At 37.5% G+C, this 22,305-nt stretch overlaps 1 protein-coding gene across 7 annotated transcripts in view; it reads right to left on the bottom strand.

Annotated features, from left to right (window-relative positions):
• Nucleotides 1-22,305, bottom strand: part of Ecr (ecdysone receptor) — a 198,716-nt gene that overhangs the window by 15,652 nt on the left and 160,759 nt on the right. Inside the window, exon 1 of one of the 7 annotated variants that reach the window (XM_072017725.1) lies at nucleotides 15,007-17,132. The exons of the other annotated variants lie outside the window; for them this stretch is intronic. Within the exon in view, the coding sequence (XP_071873826.1) occupies nucleotides 15,007-15,322 (316 nt within the window). The 5' untranslated portion in view covers nucleotides 15,323-17,132. Of the gene's footprint in view, nucleotides 1-15,006; nucleotides 17,133-22,305 lie in introns of those variants that run through there. 7 annotated transcript variants of the gene reach the window in all.

Raw genomic sequence — 22,305 nt, 5'->3', positions numbered from 1 at the left:
AGGTTAAATTAGGTTATGTTATCGAGGATATGATAGATGTGAATTTATATGCATCTTTCGTGAACATTCATTTTTATATAATTTTTCTCTTTGCTGCGGTTCCTAGATGTCTTTTATTTTCACGTTTGTTATGCATGTAGAATTAGTATTAGGTTAAATTAGGTTATGTTATCGAGGATATGATAGATTTGAATTTATATGCATCTTTCGTGAACATTCATTTTTATATAATTTTTCTCTTTACTGCGGTTCCTAGATGTCTTTTATTTTCACGTTTGTTATGCATGTAGAATTAGTATTAGGTTAAATTAGGTTATGTTATCGAGGATATGATAGATTTGAATTTATATGCATCTTTCGTGAACATTCATTTTTATATAAGTTTTCTCTTTACTGCGGTTCCTAGATGTCTTTTATTTTCACGTTTGTTATGCATGTGGAATTAGTATTAGGTTAGCTTAGCTTAGGTTAGGTTAGGTTAAATTTGTTTAAACTAAAATATGGCGTAGACTACAGGTATGTTTCACTTCCCATCTTCTTAAAATTTCAAATGTGCCGAATAACTCAATAAATGTATGTTATTAAAAAAATATCATCTCGAAAGGGTTAAAAATGGTGGTTTAAGCCACTCCTAACCTGACACGTTGCAAAATCAGCAGAAGCAGGAGTGCACGCGGCCTTGCCCTACCCTCGGGTCCCTTTAAATGGCGGCACCCATGTCTGTTTCCATTCTGCATGACATATACACGCGCATGTAACTAATAGATGTCATATCCGGTCACGGTATACGATCTGATAAGATCTGGGAACAAAAGGAAAAGACAAGACCAACACGCGACGACCATCCTCGTAATCCCAAGATAAACATGGGTGCAGTTGCATGGAAAAAATATTCCATTCCTCTCTCTATTACCATCATAATCATATCTTTCTCTGTTAGTTATATATTCAGAAAAAGCCATTTAGCAACTTAAACATTGTGAAATAAAGAATAACAAGGATATCTATGTATTTATGTGAAATATCCTAATTCTTCATAGAAATTTTATAGACCTACGATCATGCATTTTTGGGAATACGAATAATTTTTGGGAAATCATGAAATGGTAAAAGTAAGCATTATTTTTTGAAATTCTTCTCGATTTGTCATTTTTCTATTCGTTAAATGGATTTATAGACGTCGAGCGTTTGTCTCTGAAGGATCAAACGTTAATCGCGTAGCTAGTTGACAAAATTACAAAATTAACAAACAACGAAGTCGACTAGCTTCGCTTCAGCGCTGTGTAATTGACGATTTTCCTCAAATTTACCAAAAATGCCATCAATCTTAATTTGGTCTAAAACTGAAGATAAATTTAGGACGTTCAGGTTAGGATGTATTGTGCAGAGTCTATTGTTTTGCCTGTGTAGGTTGGAAAAAGTCGAGATGGAAGACCGGAGAGACAGCAGGGGAGGGCAGAAAGCGCGCACAGGAAATCCATGAATCACCGACGACGAATTTATTTTCGTTGGAATGATCCTACGCAACCGTGGACGACTTCGAAGGCCTCGAAAACTCATTTCGTATTCCCGGTGGGCCGCTCAGCATGTTGAAACTTCAGCCACAGGACTTTAATCCGCTTCGTCTTCCCAGATTCCGTCGAAAATACTCGTTCCACCAATTCTGGTTTCCGCTTTCGAAATTTCGTTTATTTTCACACTAATTTCTCCATACCGTTCAAATTCAATGATATCCTGAGATCATCCTCTCGACATTCGCTTAATTAGGTTTTCAACCGAAAACCACGCCCCTTTTTCTTCATAAAAATATATACAAAATTAAATTTTCTAGGTTAGGTAAAAAGTCATTCTCTATAGCGTTTCTATGCGACGTAATTCTTTGTACAAAATTGAATCAAAAGCGTGGAATGAGTTTTCTTTGTACGAGACGTCGCACCGTTATGGGCGAAGTCGACTTTAAAGTTTCTGGGCTACGTCGCTGAGCGCCAAGCGCAACGATTTTCAAAATCGATTTTCTCGAAAAGGAAACGCGCTAGGAAAGTATTATCCTATGTTCCCGTTCCAATTTTTCACCTTTAATTTGTTTCATTCCAATCCATTGCCTCCACGAAAGTAACACGTAGTTTAATGTAAAAATGAATCGGGCCAAATCGAAGCTACCGTAAGAAATCATAACAACTAATCGTCCCTCGATAAAAATGTCCATTTGACTCTCACCAGGAGAATCAGTAGAGTCAGAAAGCGACCGATATCGATAAAAACGATCGTTTTCCCAGCAGCGCTCGTCGACTACCATGGAAGTTAATGGAACGAGATGATTTCCAACGTTTCCATTGCAACCACCGGTCCAGCTGAGCGTGACATTGGCCGCTAGCACCGGATAGGATTTATCCTTGAACCGGAGTAGCCACTGTGACTACTGGTCTCCACTGGCTCGGACAAGAAACTCGAGGAAGGCTGAATGACATAACAGCGTTTCAAGAAATATCATTCAGATTACCTTTAGAGAGACTACTGAACGATGAAAATTCATAAATTTTGTAAAAATTGTCCTAATAGCCAGTCAAAGACTTTAAACCTCCATTTCCAAGAATGCAGATATCAGATTCTATTTCTTCTGTGAATTGAGAATTTATAGAAATAAAAGTTAATGAAATTTTCCATATCGAGGATTATGTAGGTATCGAGAAATCCCTAAAAAGTCGCACGAACAACGATCATTAAGAAATTACCACTAAAGAGCCTTTAAAGAAAAAAGACTGTCACATTAAAATCTAACCTACAATCTCTTCTGGATATATCGCACGATCATCGTGAATAAAAAGACTCGGACATGACTGAAAATGTAAATTAAATGTAAAAATTCTCAACAAACCGGTAACACTATGCCCAGATGGTCCTATGTTACGAACCATCAGTGTCAGTTTGAAAAATTTATGGTTGGAAGGTTTTCATGTCAGTCACGCGTCTTGATTTTTGTTATCACGTTCGCCAAGGACAAAATGGCGGATAATGGAGTTGCGCTAGTTCCTTTGCAATGCACTATCGAAGAATTATCGAATCAAGACTGTTAGGCAGGCTTTACGATCCATTCTGATTTACAGGTTGGATCGTGGGCACTCTGTTACGCGAAAGTCGCCACGCGGACGTACCGGATACGGTACTTTTACCGGAGGGAATACCATCTTCGTGCCAGCGCAGAGAAAACGCGCATACCGTCCACCGCGTCAGGGTTTCCCAACCTCAAATCTCCTAGGACATTTATTCTCTCTTTTTTCAAACTCGTTTCAGATCCAATCAGAAACTTGTTGAAGTGTAGTTGTATATGCTGATCATGCAATGCATTCAGAAGAGACTTTAGGTTAGGTTTGTTACCGTGTTACTTAACCTAACAATTTTGAAAGTTTCAAAAGCCAATACTCATTATACTACAATAAAAATATCCCTTGTATTATGTAAAGTATGGAACACTAAATGAAACCAGATTATGAAACTGTAAGATTAATTGTATCAATGCAAATTGTTCAATTATGATTCGAGGATACCAATTCCGGACTAAATTGGAAATAAATAATTTTCAAGCTAAAAAATCCCTTGATTGTCGATACATCGTATGGATATACGGATAGAATAGTTAGAACACAAGACTAGAAATCCCTAGAAATTTCTAGTTACAAACTTATTAGATGATTATCCATCATCCGTTCACCGCGGGTCTGATTTTCATTTTCTACCATGTTCTTTTCATTTTTAAACTTTCACACTTTGCGCTTCTGGCCGTAATCTGGATTAAATATGGTTCTGCATCCGTTCGATTTGTCACCACTCGTACTAGTGACAAAATGTGACCACCAAGTGTCATCGTGTCCCAAATCAAACAGAACAGTAACACGACATCGATTCTCGAGTTGAATAAACTACATGACATGTAGTACTACGTCGTTAGCCGTGAAAGTAATAAATGTGACAAGGAACGTGCGATTAATCACTCTCGCGTCTTGCACTTGCGAAATGTCTATTAGTAACTGAATCTGATAGGTTGGTTTGGTGCCAATGTGACTCATTTCCAGGTGAAACTGAAATTTTTTCCCCGTCGCGTTCTCACCAATCGCAGATCGTTACGATGAAACAAAAAGCAACGTAACGTTTGATCTTTAATCACCTATCGATATTTTTGAACCAATGACTAACATCGAGCGTTTTTAATCGCAGTGGAAATAGACACTAATGTCTACATACGAGCACAGGAAGCAATCATTCGACAAGTTAAAAACGAAGATCATTTATATCTTAGTAGAATAATTAACAAATAAAATCTATATTGGTTTAGACGAAATATTAAGACATCTGTAAAAGATGATTAAACTTACATCAATTTTTCTATGTATATGTTACATGTAAAGAAGCATATAAAATAAAAATAACTAGAAAATTAGGGATTTTAATTTTAGTGCAGTCTAAACTTTAAGGCATCGATTTGCAAAAGGAAGTCGAGCGATATAATTATCTCAAATATGGCAGCAACTGCAAAAATTATAACGGGTGACTATTGTATTATTAATAAGTATGTTACAGGTAAAGAAGCATATAAATACCAATTTTTCAACGAACGAATAAAAATAACTAGAAAATTAGGGATTTTAATTTTGGTGCAGTCTAAACTTTAAGGCGTCGATTTGCAAAAGGAAGTCGAGCGATATAATTATCTCAAATATGGCAGCAACTGCAAAAATTATAACGGGTGACTATTGTATTATTAATAAGTAGAAAATAAATTGAATTGGTATAAATGTGACGGTTTGAATTGGTCATACAGAAGAATTTCAATTGCAAAAAGATACATAGAAAACACATGTCTGCTGTTTGAAACAATGTCTGCCGAAGGAAACAATATACAGATCCAATTGACGCAGAATGGTATTCGAGAGATGCAGCGAGAACGTTCTGAATATAGACCGGTATATTTTAACCCTAGCTACTCTAATTACTATCTGCTTGATGGCCAGCCAATTCCAACTTATTTTCACCGTCATTTTGTTGCAAGTATCTTTAACGTCATTTTTCTCCTCCTAACCTCAACTCGTCTACTGTTCCACTCGATGTATCGGATTAATCAAATCCCCTTTCCAACTATCAATCTAACCTTTAACGACTATAATCCTCCTTTATAGTCACCTAGGAACCATTGATTTTAAACTACTACATACATCTCTTCTTTGTTGCTTCGGGGAAGGGGAGGCTACATCATTGTCACGAGCATCAAATATTTTATTTTATAGTGAAAATAACGAAATTGTTCGTATGGACTTGTAAATTAATAGTACAGCACAGAAATAGCATTTCTAAGAAACTTTCTGTCATGGTAGCCTTTTTTTAAAATTTGTCCATTCGCGAGAACGAAAAAAATGAATGACAATAAATGTTTGGTTTGTGTAACATAATAATTCAAGTCACCTAATAGTCACCTAACAGTAGCCAACATTCGGTCCCAATATACCCTTATTAATATTCAATTTCGTCAATTCAAGGAAAATAAGTGACTCGTTTAAGAAACAGTATAACTCCCCGGATGATAGTTTCGGAGATATTCAAAGTTCCATCCAACACAATAGAGGCTACTACGCAAACTGTTCCTCGGAACAGATGAATAAACATACAAGTGTCATTTGTAAGGCCAGAATTGTTGCCTGATATTTTTTATAATATGTACAAAGGTCTGCAGAGGCTTGTAGAGCGCTCGTTCAAAGTTGAGAACCACTGCTCCACGAGTTTCTGATATCGTTTCCCGTGTACGTGGCTCGTTACCATTCCACGCACAACTCACCAACACAAAGAAAAGCACGCTCTCACACGATACACCACCACTCGATGACCACTGACGACCCACTTCTCCTGTCTGGTCGGTCGTTTTGTTGTTCGACGCTTAATCCTAAGTAGTTTTCCCGCATCGAGGAAAAGTTGCCACGAGATTCGACCGCCCGACTATCGAGAGAACGTTTCCGTCGTGTGAGCTGCAGCTTTAAAGCGAGTGCAGCGAGCGGAAACGCCGGATCCGACTTCAGACGATGAAGATTTTAGCGTCTCTGGTTGGTTTAACGAAGATTGGAAGCATTTTAAGCTTCGTTTTAGCCAGACTCCTCTTACTTTAGCGAGGCATCTTTAGTGACTTGGCTGAAGATTTTGAGCACGTGAAAGTAGCTTTTGGCTCGATTCTGTTTGCGATTACTTTATATTTTAAAGATCAACTTAGGATTAAGACTTCGACGACCAAGATTTCAGTGTCTCTGGTAGGCTAAATGAAGATTTTAAACACTTTAAAGTAGTTTTTTTTTTCTCTCTTATAGATGTGTCAATTGCTTCTAACATAAACCAAATTGATCACCATAATCTTAGCTATGTATAATTGAACGATAACAAGCATCGATATTCTTAACGGGAAAATCATTTTAAAAGAAAGATGACAAGTTGATCTGAAGACGCTTAACAGATTTCCTAAATTCCCAAACTCTGCTAGAGCTAAAAAATTCACCAGATAGACTCTCTTCGTCAAACTCCCGACTTAATTCCCTAGAAGCGAATCGTCACAATCGCGTTCAATTTTATAACTTTAAGAACAGAAATATAGAAATATAGAATCTTCATAGAAATTTGTTTGATTCAGCGAATAATAGAAATACTTCAAACCCACGGTGTTATATATTCTGTCTAACAGTCAAAGTTAAACCCTAATTTGGATAACTAAAAGCCATAGAAATTCAAATCACAAATTAACCTATTACGCCATGCTCGGCCTGAACGATCGGTCGAGCGAGATCCACACGTGGACACCTAGCCGTAAAGCTCGGTAGATCTCGATTTAGAACAAACTGGCTCACCTTATAAGGAACAACCTGATACATCAGATTATCGTCCGCTAGACGTTGCTTCCACACGATTGAGTCTCCTCTTTCTCGAGTGAGAGTGACCTACTGACCTCTTCCTGCCTCTTTCTCTTTCCTTCTTACCGCCGCCTTCTACCAATTTGGCCCTTTCCCCAACCCTAACCTCTTCACACACCATGAAACAGGAAATGGAAGGTACACGTGGAAATAACGGACCAGCCAAGTGACCGATGCGGAAATACTTCTGACTTGAAACGATTTTTTCGAGGGTTAAAGATTACGCTGATCCCTGCCAAATAAATTTCATATTCACTTGCTTTGATATTGGTAATAACGAATATAGGGACTTTTTATATAGTTCTTTTTAGGGGATTATGGTTTTGAGGTTCAGTTTTGGTACTTTTCCTAAGTGTCAAATTTAATAGAAGGAATTATTTATGATTTGCAATTATCGTTTGAAGATTATAGTTTGTCGATTCTTTTACGTTCCAAGACAATATTCCTATACGAATAAATCAGTATCGCTGTATGTATAAATGGCGAAGAGGAAAATATGGAACGCAAGGTGGACGAGTTAACTGGTCTCGGTTCAATAAATTAATAAAATTAAGTAAATATGTACGTGTTCTCTCTTCCGTTCTTATGGATGAAATCGTTCAATTTGGAACTCACTTTCGAACGGTTTGCAACAAACGGACAGAAACGAAGCGAAAGATGAAGATTAAATTCGATATTGGTAATAACGAATATAGGGAATTTTATATAGTTCTTTTTAGGGGATTATGGTTTTGATGTTCAGTTTTGGTACTTTTTCTACGTGTCAAATTTAATGGAAGGAATTATTTATGATTTGCAATTATCGTTTGAAGATTATAGTTTGTCGATTCTTTTAGGTTCCAAGACAATATTCCTATACGAATAAATCAATATCGCTGTATGTATAAATGGCGAAGTGAAAAATATGGAACGCAAGGTGGACGAGTTAACTGGTCTCGGTTCAATAAATTAATAAAATTAAATAAATATGTACGTGTTCTCTCTTCCGTTCTTATGGATGAAATCGTTCAATTTGGAACTCACTTTCGAACGGTTTGCAACAAACGGACAGAAACGAAGCGAAAGATGAAGATTAAATTCAATATTTGTAATAACGAATATAGGGACTTTTTATATAGTTCTTTTTAGGGGATTATGGTTTTGATGTTCAGTTTTGGTACTTTTTCTACGTGTCAAATTTAATGGAAGGAATTATTTATGATTTGCAATTATCGTTTGAAGATTATAGTTTGTCGACTCTTTTAGGTTCCAAGACAATATTCCTATACGAATAAATCAGTATCGCTGTATGTATAAATGGCGAAGAGGAAAATATGGAACGCAAGGTAGACGAGTTAAATGGTCTCAGTTCATAAAATTAAGTAAATGTGTACGTGTTCTCCCCTCCATTCTTATGGATGAAATCGTTCAACTTGGAACTCACTTTCGAACGTTTTGCAACAAACGGGCAGAAACGACACGAAAGATGCAAATTAGATCTAAATATTTCCATTACGACGTCTAGTAATTACACGGTGGAAGAAGAGAAACGAATTTAGCGGGAACGCGACGTCGCATTACGAGTCTGTGTAATTACGCATCCTCGTGGGGTGCAATTTGCGTGTAATTAACATCATTGAAATGCTACATTGATACCGCTATACCGGTTATTATGCGATTTCATCTGAAAAAAATGATCGAGAGACGATGTTTCTCTAAAAACGGGGAAAGGAAATAAATATCCTATTGTTGCATAAATCACGTGAAAAAAAAAAAAAAAAGGAAAATATATTATCCTACATGGAGAACAAATTTTTATTTAAATGGAAATTTACACGCAGAAAGAAAATATTAATGATTAACACATAACAAAATTTAACTTTCAATTAAATCGAAATTTATGTGAAAAAGGAAACTGTTGAAAATTTAATTCTCATTTTATATCGAAGTATATGAATGCAAGGCAATAAGTAACCCTCGAGTGATAATGTTGGTTCATAGTCGAGATATAATGGTTTTAAGTTAGTTGATTTAATTCGTAGTCTGGGTTTCATGTGATAAGGATCATAAACGGTATTTATCATCGTGACCTGTGACTCCGTAGTAGTAGTGGAGAGTTAATGAAGAGAACATGAAATATACGATGATTCCAACTCGAAATTCAATTTAAAAGACACGACATTTATAATTAAAAATATTTGTTTATATATATATCGAATTGAAACGTCACAAAACTTAATTGAAAAGATCTCATTTATTAATTTATTTACAGGAAATAATAATAATTCGACCCAATTCGAAAGACACAGGAGTTAAATTTAAATATGTATTTTTTTTTTATTTAAATTTGAGTATAATTAATATGAGATTACTTGCTCCAATAATTTTTATTATGCTAGCGATAAATTTTTTTTTTATTGTAAAATTATCGAACCATACACATTGAAATCTTATAAAAAGTCTAAGGTTAGTCGAACAAGGTTTACCAAGAAATGTTTCAACGATATTTCTGAGATACTGTCACGGTTCATTCCCCTCGAGCGTCACAGACGTGCGAACTAGACGAGCAAACCTTCGGAAATTAATGAGACCCCGACAGAAATCCGCGTGGAAACGTGCAAAAATTTCGCGACCGCATCGTCCTTTCACATTCCGTGTCGCACTTGCGATTCTCGGCAATATTCGTAATTACTTGCAAAGAATTACGTGTAATGCTTGCAAATTACGAAACAGATTCCTCATCCTCCTTACCCTTTTTCCCGCCCCTTTTTGAATTTAAATTCCCCTAACTAGAAATCTACAAAAGGAAAAAAGGAAATTTCGTCCGATATATTTAAACGACTGATATTTTTCTGAAAAGCGCTTGCCTAAACTATTATGATAGTTAATCTTCTAATTAAAACAGAAAAGCAAATTTCCAAATATTCCAACTCGCAAAATACCCGAACATCGAAAACTTTAAAATCCACCTTTCAATCTACATAACCTAATTCCTTTGGCTTTTAAAAAATGAAACCAAAATTTCCAACAAAATGCCCGATCCGTCGACGAAGTTAAAATAAATAACCGGTTAAACCTCTGCAATTTCCAAATATTCCTGCTGCCAAATTCCCCCGGGGGTGGAAAAATGTCAAAATTCACTTTTCCATCTACATAACCTAACTCCCTTAACCTGCAAAAAATGAAACCAAAATTCACGATAAAATTTCCAATTTCCAACGATCACGTAGATCAACCCATGACTTAAAAGATGACAAAGCAGACACGTAAAGAAATAAAAATTCCTGCGTCCTCCTCTATCGAGTTTCCTATCGAAGGTATGGTGAGATTTTACGAGGCGATCAGGAACGAGTTTCGTGTAGTTTCTTTTCGGTCGTATCCGGCCAGTTTCTACACGTATACGCGTCTAACGGTGCCCAATCGCCGAAACCGCGTGGCGTGCCCGTCACAACGGAATATTTACGAATCCTCGTCTATCTAGCACGTTCGTGGGCCTGTGTGCCGCGTGGCCATCGGTATTCATCCGTTCGACTGGAATTCGATGACCCATTTCGAGAGGAACGAACCACCACGTGCACGTCAGTCTCTAACTATTGGTATCTCGATTACAGCGTCGAGCAACGATCCACCACGTGCACTCGATTGCATTCACAGAACGTCTAGGGTGGGAAGGAAGAGTTCTCTAGGGTGGAACACCCGTATCGATTATCGTCGATTAAGCCGGGAGACAGGGGACACGATCCTCGACGCTTCTGCTGATCGATACGCTCAAGATCGTGGAATATAGGTTAATAATTGACCAGAGTGGTCGCCATCTTGGTATCCATTTTATGATTTTTAATGGAGATTTTATACATCTACTGAAGCATTATGGTGTAGTAATATTTTTGAAATTAGTAAATTTTAGCGTTAAAGTTTAAAGTTGGTCAATTTCTTCCGACAATTGAGATATTTGGAAATTAGAAAAGTTAGGTTATATACACACAAGAGTATAAAAAGTGGATGAATTTTTCATTTTTAGCATATTTTGTAGAATTACTAAAGTATTTGTGAGCATATTAATAACTTTTTCTGTGTATTTTTTTTCTTACGCTATACAATAAAATTTATCTGGCTATTTACCAAAGATCAATTTGCTATGATTCAAATATCGAAATTAATTCTCTTAAACTTTCATTCATTAAAAGGAAATAATTCCTACTGTATTCCAAGTATATTACAAAATAAACAAACATCATCCTACTATGGAAAACCTCTTTAAACGAGCTAACAAACTCAACTATATGTGTACCAACCACCTGAAAGTAAAAATTCCCTAGACCCTCCAGAAATAGAACACTATAAATCCAGTGTACATGTAACGTGTTTGATAAAACCTTCCTGCGTGACACGATATAAAATAAAAGAAGAAAAAAAGAAAAAAAAAAAAATATCACGAGATAAGAAAATACGACCTGTCTACGAAGCCGTGAATCATTGGCGGGGAGGGAAAAAACCGAAAGACCGTGACCCAGTTTCCGGGTCATCGGTATCGCGACTGCAAACGAAAACACAATGGTTCACCGCGTACATCGCACCGACATATACGTGACGCATCGTGTTATTTAAAGCCGCTGTATGTACATACCTGTGTTGGACAGACGTCACACGATGCAATAAACTCGTGGAGAGAGTGCAAGGATGAAAATAACGCGGCCGTGTGAGCGACGATGGGGAACGTAGAGAGGGAGGACAAAGTTTCCACCCCCGTTCTTTCAAGAAAGTGATCGAACTTTCGTCACAAAGATTTTTCATCGTTGAAGTATCACCGTTTATTTATAAACTTTTACTGCTCGTGACGATTAAATTAGTACTCTTCGACATATTGTTGTTTGAGAATTATTATGATGCAAGTTATTTCGTTGCTATTTTTCACGAGATAGCGTTCTACGTCTATTTCTAATATTTCTTCAAAAATATCAGCCCAATTTCTTGGAAAAAAATTGTTCGTATTTTCAATGCAATTAAAAATATGAACTTGTAGTATAATTGCCTCTATATACGCAAGCAGAATTCTTTAATTATTCAACGAACCCGTAAGAAGCTTCAATAGTAATAAATTCCAATATTTGTTGTATCAATCAGTTTCCAATACCATATAATAATTTTAATATCAATAGTTTTTTTTGTAAATGAATTTCGACATAAAAGTATCCAAAGAATGGAAATTCAGAGCTGAGATACATATTGCTATATGTGGTAACCCTGGAAGAGAAAATTCCCATATTGCTATATGTGGTAACCCTGAAAGAGAAAATTCCCCACAGTTAACCTTAAAATTATCCACAACGAGGTTAGTTTGACCAGAACCTTTTAATGACAGGATGTTTGATTAGTATAAAAACAGAGATATTACGAACTTTACGACTGAGATCACGCAATGAAGGTGAAGTTTTGAATAATACACAAGTCATCGTGCATATCATGCTTCCGAATGCAGTGATCTGCGGTAATTAAATAACGGGGTCACGAAGGTCGACAGTTAAACAACTCGGGAATAACTTGGTAATTGTACGTTTCGTGTGAATCTGATTTCACGTGTGCACCAAGCGAACAGGAGAACCTTCACCATGGCATGTTCCCTCGTTCAAGGATCGACCATTCTCTGTGGAATACTCCTCAATTATCGAGAGACAGTGTTATGTTTGTTAACACTGTTATTGTAGAAACGATTAATAGTATTAAATGGATTTTTGTGTGTATAAAAGTTGTTTAAAGAACATATAAGTATTATATTATATACACTACATGTCCATGAAGTAATAAATAAAAGATGTTGAGCGTCGCTCAAAGAAATTTTTTTCAACTAAAAAAAAAAAAAATAGAATTCCGTTCGACGAAATGTATTTTCAACTAAAAGATAGAGAGTTCCATGCCAAGAAATTTCGTCCAAGTAAAAGGTACAGAGTCCTGTCTGAAGAAATCTTTTTCCAAGTAAAAAAATATAAAGTTGAACATCCAGAATTTTATTTAAATAAAAAATATAAAGTTCTATTGAAAGAAAATTCATTTGTAATTCTAGAATTTTAACTAACAATAATATTAAGTATTTAGAATTTAAAAATAACAAACAATTAATTACAATTGACTTAGAATTAAACCAAATGAAACTACAAAACCAATACGAAAATTACGAAGGTACCAAATATTTCATTCGTTTAATTATTAAAAAATCTTCTCATCTCGCTCAAATCTATCAAACTACGCTTTCCACAAATTCATCCAATTAAACCAAACCAAACTACGAAAGCAATCGAAAAATCATCTGGAAACTAAAAAAAAAAAAAAAAAAAAATGCATCGTTGGGAAAAGAGCGGATACAGAGAGTCCCAGGAGATTGCCATCGAGGCCACCGGTTGCAACAAGTCCGAGAGCGTTGATAACGTGGCAAAACAGGAAAAAACGATAAAACGACCGAGTCGGAGATTAAAAACCCAGCGACAATAGCGAAAAATAAAAATCTATCAACGAGAGGAACGAAAGAAAAGAGAGACGCGTGAAAAATGGTGAAATTGCGCAATTGGCTCCAGGTATGGTGCAAGATGGCGCAATCGATGACGAACGCCATTACCGGGTCCTATGAGGTCGTCGATACTCGTTTTTGGTCCGGCACAATCGGCCTCGACCTGATTTCGTAGAGAAAAAAATTAGGTGAAACTAGGTATGCCTGGTATTTCGAAAAAAAAAAAAGGTACAGTCGCTTTCTAACGAAATCGACTGACGTGTGTAGGTCGATCACCTCTAAGGCCGTTTATTGGCTCACGAAACCTCCAACCCACTCGACTTTCAATCTTTCGAAACTCTTTTGTCTTGCTTTTATTTTACGTCTTTCGGACAATTTTTTAATGTCTTTTTTAATATTCCATATTGTATTTACGTAAAATTGTACCTTAACCTATTAATTGAAACATCTCCCAACCCATTAAGGACCAACGTTGCATTAGTGCAACGTCTCGTTTAAAATATTTTTCGATCGATTTGCATTATCGAATTCGGTTTTTTAAACATTCTGGTTATGAAAAGAAATTCGAAGAGATCGAAGTATTTATTATAAAATTATAATACATCATTTGGCCCTTAATGGTTAATGAGAAATTTAAAAGTTTGAAAAAGTCAAGGCTTTTGACGAAGATTTTCCAGCTTCTTCTCTCTTCTCTTTTTTTTTTTTTTTTCTGGTCGACTTTGTACACGGGAATAATTTCAACTAATTAGCAATTTGTCAGCTACAAGTCGAGTAAATTAATTTTTCTGTGGATTCGGCAAACAAAGTAACTTCCCATACCTACTTCTTTCTTTTTTTTTTTTTAGTCAATTAAAAGTTTGTTATATAGAAAAACCGTTTCCATGTATATTCGTCAGATTTCCCGGACTCTCTGTAGAAAACAGGCTCTCTTGCTTTTTAAATTTTTCTTTTGATAACGTGCAACTGAAATATGACCATACATATCTGTAACTTTTGCAAGCTCCCGGAACTAAAATAATATTTACAAGTATGAAATCACTAGAAATCACGAAAAATCACCAGAGAGGCCTAGAAACTTGTACAAAACTATAATCTATCTCTATTTTAGAGTAAAAATATAGATTATTACAAACTACTACTTAGAACATGTATAGAGCAATCATAAATAAACTATCGTATCTAAGAAATGAATCATCCAGAGAGTCATCGAATTAAAGGTTTCGTACATACAACATCTACATGAAATTTACTGTATCGAATATACATTCTACCAATCTTCATACGTAATATCTCTATTTTACTCCAAAAAATAACGATTATTAAAATAAAATAAAATAATTATCAAACATACAGATTTACATTATAAATAAAAGAAATTATATGTAAGAAATGGACTATCTAACAGACTTTCTCAAGTAACATGTTAAAATTCAAAAGAAAAACCATGTACACACATATTACTCTCCCTCTTAAAAAAAAGAAACTTTCGTAGCGCCACCTGAAACAGTCCTGGCACGCGGTAAACGGTACAAGTAGCACTCGTGCGCTTACGCAACGCGACAGATACGAAAAGCGTCGAGCACAAACCTTCGACGGGGGTGGTGAACGGCGATGCAGGATCGGTGACCGTTGGCAGCACTGTAGTAGTCGTTGTGGCTGTGATGGTGGTCCGATAATGATCTCCGTTCGTCTGGAGCCCTCGATGAAGGTCGAGATCCCACAACTGAAGCTCTTCGTTCTTGACAGCTGCACTTTCCGGCGTGGATGGTTGAAAATTCGGCGGTGGCGAGAGTACGCCGCTGCTTGACACTTCCGGGCTCGACTCCTGCAGACTTCCGGTGTGCCTGTTGCCCCATCGTCGCTTAACACCGGCGACAGGCACACGGGGCACCGCCTGCAGCATCTCGCCAGCCTGCTCCGCCTTCTGGACCGCCGTTTGCTGTTCCTTCGGCTCCACCGTCTCAATTTTCCCCGACACTTCCGTTGGAGAAAAAATCTCGGCCACCGTGATGCACCTTTTCACGCGCACCTACACTTGTACACACGTGTCCACCACTAGTCTCTTCCTATTCGTCAATCCGATTTTTCTTTCGAACGAAGGCGCGCGGATACGCTCTTGTTTACACGAGGTACGAGGCTACTACGCTAGTCGTTGACCTCGATAATTCGTTCAGCGACCGAAATTGCGGCAAGGAATACGAGGTCAGGGCAGCGCGAGCGAATCGATTCACTGTCAAGAGTCCATGGTCCCCGAGCTCTCACGCATCGTCTGTCTCGCTTGGCCGCGCTGCTTTTCCTCGTGCCCCTCTTCCTCTTCGCAACAGAGCGCTCTGCACGTATACACATACACGTAGTATGCACGACGTACGGCGTGTATCTGTGAAGAACGTAGACGGGGGAGCTCGTGACGGGAGACGTACGATCGTCTTCGTTTCGCCTCGGTTGCTCTCGTTTCTCTTTCTCTCTCCCCTGCTCTCGACTCCTCTAATGGCGGCCAAGCAGCCACGGAGTGTCGGTCATCGAAGAAACGGGGTCACGATCGCGCAAAAGGGAACGCAGCAGGCGCGGGCGGTGGAGGGGGGAAAGTGGGGACGGAGGGAGGGAGAGAGAGAGAGAGAGAAAGAGAGGACGCACAGCCAGCCAGCCAGCGGGCGAGCCGACGTCTATCTCTCTCTCTCTGTATGTTGCAGGCACGCCGCGTTTGCTTCTGGAACGTCAACCAGCCGAATAGCCGTGGTAGAAATGCATGATTTTCACTGGCGAAATTCTCGTTGTCTGAGGCTGCGCGCACGATCGACGAGGAACCGACAGCCAGATGAGTATATACGTGTGTATCGAGGTCACCAGAGGAACGTGTATACGTTCGTTCGAGCGAGTCTCTTTCTTGTTCGCTCCACTTTTCTGTCACGCTGATATGCGGCGGCCACTCTTTCTCCCTCTTTCGTCTCGTTTTCCTCCGTCTCGTCTTCGAGTCGATGATCGTCTCGCTCGCTCTTATCGGACGACCGAGTTTCACGCGGTGTCCTTTTCTCTTTCTACTTTCTCGTTTTCTCTTCGGCACGTACACCACCAGTGCACGAATTACACGCTTTTTATATATAATATCGTGTAAGTGTATTTCGACCGATGCGTAAGCGATCACTGCGGAACAGATCAAAAGAATTGCGACGCCTTCCGGATTTCAATCGAGCCCTCCATGCCGCGCAACTATCGTCATCTCTGCACACGTGTGCATAGTCGACAAACGTGCGAGAGCCGCGCGACGCACAACAAAACACGACGGTGGTGTTACGTTACGTCACACTCAGGGCATACACAAACGCGACACACGAATTTCAATATGTACCGGTAGCTCTCTTAAGTATGTATAAGTAATACAACCAACGAATGCACACTAACAACAGGCATACATACAGTGCACAAGAATGTTACGTGCTCCTCTTTATTATTCTTCTCTATTCCCCCTCTTCGTATGTGAAACGAATACGTGTGAATACGGGCTGCGTGTTACGCACGCGCCTACACGACGTCCAACGATGTTACTGCGTCTACGGTCCGACACTGACTGAAGTCGTACGGGCTGGTCGTGCAGGCACGAGGGTGCCCGCCAGGCTCCGACGTACCTCGGCCGACTATCGACCAATCAGCGCACGACTTCTCGCTACTTTCACTGTCGCGCGTACCCTGCACCGTAGGGTGTCCCATACCTGTGCCGCGCAAACGCGGTGTTTTCTGCGCTATAGCCTCGATGTTTTCCACCTACACCGTTTTCATTTTTTCTCCCTACCAACGTGCGTATGGTCGATTCTGCGTCAGTGTTACTTTTTTAAGGGAATCCTTTACGACACAGTATCACAATATCTTGTCATACGTATATGCAAGTTTTGAGGTCAGTATACGGGGTGTTGTATAAAGGAGGAGGAGGAGGTAATTCTAGGTGGAATAGGAAATCGAAAGGATAGTATAAGAGTTTTTTGTTTGGTGCATCGTTTGTGGGAAAATTGAGATCGAACATTTAGAATGGGTGTGCGCTAAATATTTTCAACTACTGTTTTCTTGAAAATGGAGCTTTAAATGAGAGAAATCTATTGTACATTTTCGATTTGTTTTTTTTTTTTTTCTTTTTAACGTAGAATTATGCACTACTCAGTTATATCATAATTACTAGAACTACCTAATATGTAGAACGATAATTCTTTATCAATATATATAAGTATAGGAAACTGTAACCAAATCAAAAATTTCAGTTCCTTTTACAATTTTGAGATTGTTATATTTTTTCTATATGTTTCTATTTTATTCCTTTGAGATTTATGTCATACAGAATCTGTGTGATGTGATTCTTTATGATATAATTTTGAGGTTATCACATTTATGCGCGAGTTTTCTGTATAGATTACTATACATTTCCAGCATCTTTTTTACGTTTTTAAAGTTGAAGTAGTTGAGAGAAAAGACAAAAGGTACTGTAGTTTTCTTGAGAACGTATCAAATAAATTTAACGTCTTAACGAGTTTTTAATGTCCCCCTCGAGAACAGCATACTAACTCAACTGCAATCCGTTGCTCAGTTTCGTAGAGACGCAATTAATTCGGAATTTTCTCGAATATTTATTATTCACTTTTTATGAGTAAATGTTTTTCAGGATTCGGCTGACAGCTTGCTCTGTTAAGCAGAATAGAAGCCGTTATAACCGAAGATTTTCTGAAAAGCATACGCCCACAAAGTCCCTTCGATGCAAATCTCAGCCTTTACATTCAAGAAAATAGATTCTTCCATAGTTGGAACTTCGACGTGCGGAACCTTGTATTTTTCCAATGCGTTTCAATTAACAAATCTCGGATTTCCTTAAAAATGATATTTCTCAGCGTGAGAAATTGCAATTTCCAATTATATGTTACCATTCCGCTATTTTAGAATTTTTCTATAAAAAAATTCAGAATATTTTTAACTTCTAAAATTATTTCCTAACCTGTTTTGTACAAAAATAGAAAAGTTTCTTTAAATCTTAGGAATAATACTGAACTCTGAATTTTTCGTTTCCCGTCCGATTATTTTGGAAATTTTTAGTCATCGACTTGACCTTTCACCTGCGTCTTTTCTTCTTTTCATGTTTATCGCGAACTTGGCCGTGTCTGGCAACACGAAACGATAGGAAAAGAGCCTGTAAAATACATATCGTATCTCTCCTACACAACAATCCAGGAAAAAAAAAAATAATCGAGAAGATATCTCAACTGAATGAAAATCGATAGTCTTCAACGAGACAAGAGATCCTCTTGATGAATTTGATGTGCGTTCTTGGAAACCAATTTGATGTGCGTTCTTGAACACACCGTTGACGACTCTAATACGAGATGAGAAAACCAGCACGTTTTGAATCCTCCTCGATCGAATCGATCCTCAAACTGAAGATATTTTTTAAATCACGGATAGACCAAAAGTAAACTACTGTAAAATTTAATATTAATATTTTGTCTTTGCTCGTAAAGCAGCTTTTCAAGATCAGCCGGATGAGACTTGATGATTTGCTTTTGATGAGCTCAAAGTAGACGTCGGCAGTAATGGGCACTCGATGAAATTGATTATTTGAGAAAACCAGCTTAACTCCAGGGTTAAGCAAAGAATCGATTTCTAGGAAGATTCTGATTTACTTTTCCATGCAACATTGCATCGTATTTTCCATTGTTGCCACCATAAACAAACTAGAACGAATCTACACGTCATTTATTTAATGTTCTTTTTGAGAAGAAGGGAAAATCTAAATTAGTTTTATAAAGTAAGGTGGTGGGAGGGTACCTAAATAGCAAATTGAGAAAACCAAAAGTCACGTGAAAACTGCCATAAGAGCGTGAAGAACGCGTGTATACTAAACTTGCCTTATGCCTGCCTAGTGTGTATATACTTTATGTATATAGGAACCAAGTCCTAAGTTGCAGAATGAGAATTCGATGGAAGAGGGGGGGGGGGGCACCCTTTTACTAACTTGATGTAGGGGGTTACCACCCTATTCGTGACGTCATCCACCTGTTACACCCTGAATAAATACACACGGACGCATGCGCTCGTACACCTACACACCTAAAACACACGCGTACAAACACGAGCACACAGGTATACGTAGGATCTCGCCGGGAAACACGGTGAATGTCGCGGATCAGTGATGCGCAACCTGTGGCCCGTGACCCGTTTTTCAATGAAGTTACAACCCGGTTTTTCATTAATTCACAAATTTTCAGGCCGTGCTTCAATGGAAATTACCAGCCTATCTTGTCCGATTCGATCGTTGTCCTCCCAATTTCCTACTTTTTTGAAAGGAACTCTGTAAATCTTAGGAGCGCTGAGTATTGTATTGAGTTATCTCTTTTTGAAGATTGAATTTTTCCAGCTGAATGTATGTAATTTGATCTCTGTACGTATGCACAGTTCTTGTTACGTTAAATTAATAATATTAATAATATTAGTTTTTATATTATTACAATAATTCACGCATCATACATTTATTATATTTTGTAGAAATTGATTTTGTATCCACCCGCGGTACCAATCACGAATGTATAGAATAATTACTAGATTGCAGATGTTTATGCATTTATAGAAAATTCAATATGCAAGAGTGAACGAATTACGCGTAATACTGAAACACGTGAAAGATAATAGCAAAAATAAAATCCTCGGTAACATATTAGTTATAATATTTAAAACAAACATTTTTTTTTTTTACTTGCATTCATAAAAATATGAATTTACATGAATGCACAAATGCAGCCTGATAATTATTCTTTCGATTATATATTAAGACAAATTTCCAGTCACACCATATATATTCGTTAAAAATTTTTAAAGCAATTTTTAATGGACACATTATATAACAATCGATACAGGAAGCTTGCAAGGAGTTTGCGAGCCACTGTAACAGTTTCCACAGGATGGACGAAGGATTCGAAGGCTGGGCGCGTGTGGGTGTCGCTTCATCCAGCCAGGGCCATAGGGGTGGGTCATGGCCAGAGAGAAACGAGGACAACCCTCGTCATTGGCTGAATCTAAAAGTGTGGCTGAATTTCTAAACGAAACCGACAGGCTTCTGGAAACATCCTGGGTCAGCTGTATAAGCTATTATGCCTAGTCAGGATTTCTATTTCCAAAAATTCTAGTTTCAGAAAAAGGTCGTAGTTTAACGATCTTGAGTTCAAAAGAAATATTGCTTTTGTGAAGAGACTGAGATTCCGACAGAGATGAATCACTATGTATTTTCATTCCAGTGTAATGGTTTCGGTGATACACAAAAAAAGATTTACAATTTTTTACAATTTTTTATTATTTAGATTTCATGGAAATCATGTATGATTAAATAGAATTTAATTAAATAGAACTTTTGATCATTGTCCCTTCTATATTGTCGACATGGAAATGCAACAATGTTATTAGTAAAGAATTAATATTAATTGTTAATTAATATTGATTTATTACATACAGATGATGATAACATTTTAGGTTAGAATGCTTAATTCCATTTAGTATTCTATACTGCACGCGGTAAAGAGTATTATTAATTCCATCGTGTAAAATATATAATATTATACATAATTAAACGACCATGCCACGTACAAAGACTTACGTTATTTATTACATATTATACGGTTATTAGTAAAATTTCAAAATATTTAACAAAATACTCTTCGACACACAAAATATGAAATTCAAATTTTCCGTGCTAAATATTCGAATACTTTCCTGAACCAATGTATCTATATACATTGGCGTAATAATCGTTAATACAATGGCTATTCACGCTATCCTTAAAAGAATTAATACACATAGAGTATAGACAGAGAAATTTGTCAAATACTTTCACGACCCGGTATATATAGATGCGACAATTGGCAACGCGAAGACGTTATATTATTCAGAAAAATTGATATACTGACAGAGCTATTAAAATGCAATCTATCACACGAAACGCAGCCAGTCGGCTAAATCGGTGAGACGAATACACAGGGTATTTGTAGTCCACTATTAGAAGAACGGAAGAAGTCGAGAAGCGAATACCTATTATAGGTAGTACGCGATGCGTGACTAATGGCGGTAGCCGTAAAAAGAATCATGCGAGATGCTAGGAATTCATTCAGAGAAGTCGAACGCATTAACGTTGCACCGCGATAGCGCTTTAATAACAGGCGATCCAAGGTCGATATGGCTCCGCCACTGTGAAATGTTCAATGTTCAACGATTTCACTGCGTTTCAACCTGCAAGCAACTGGCCGCCAGTTTTATTTACGCTGCCGCCATTTTCTGGACCTCTTAAAATTGCTCTGCTCTTAGTAAATTGTCCGAGACCAAATCAAAGCTTTCTTCCTGATGGTAAACCGCGCTGAATTCACGGGCAGACTGTTACCGTTGAAAGTAATTCGATCGAACGGACGTTGGTTATTTTCGCTCTAGGGAATTCCGTTCTAGGGAATTCTTGGGAAAATTCCTTTGATGCATGGCATTGTTACATCGTAGTTGAGATACCGTATGGAATATAAGTTTCGTCGAGAGTCAAATAAGTATAATTAGATAACTAAGAAAAAGCTAGGTTAATAGATAAATAGCCTGATACAAGGAGTACGTGAATCGAAATATGCGTATCGGAAGCAAATAGGAATAACAGTTGCAAAGCAAATCCCTTTTTAAGGACCTGGAATTTACCAAGTTATTTGTTGTTATACGTTTCTTCGATGATGATGAGGTTATGTGGATATCGAATTATCTTAATCTTCTAACCAAAATATTTTCTGCATCTAACCTCAATAACGTTATACCAAAGAATAATAATATCACTATAATGTACAAGCTATGGAAATTTCTGTAAGTTTTTTAATAAAGATAATTTTTACTTCGACT

This window comes from Bombus fervidus, chromosome 15, assembly GCF_041682495.2.
Source record: "Bombus fervidus isolate BK054 chromosome 15, iyBomFerv1, whole genome shotgun sequence".
Classification (NCBI taxonomy): Eukaryota; Metazoa; Arthropoda; class Insecta; order Hymenoptera; family Apidae; genus Bombus; species Bombus fervidus.
This window is presented reverse-complemented; position numbering and strand designations above follow the sequence as displayed.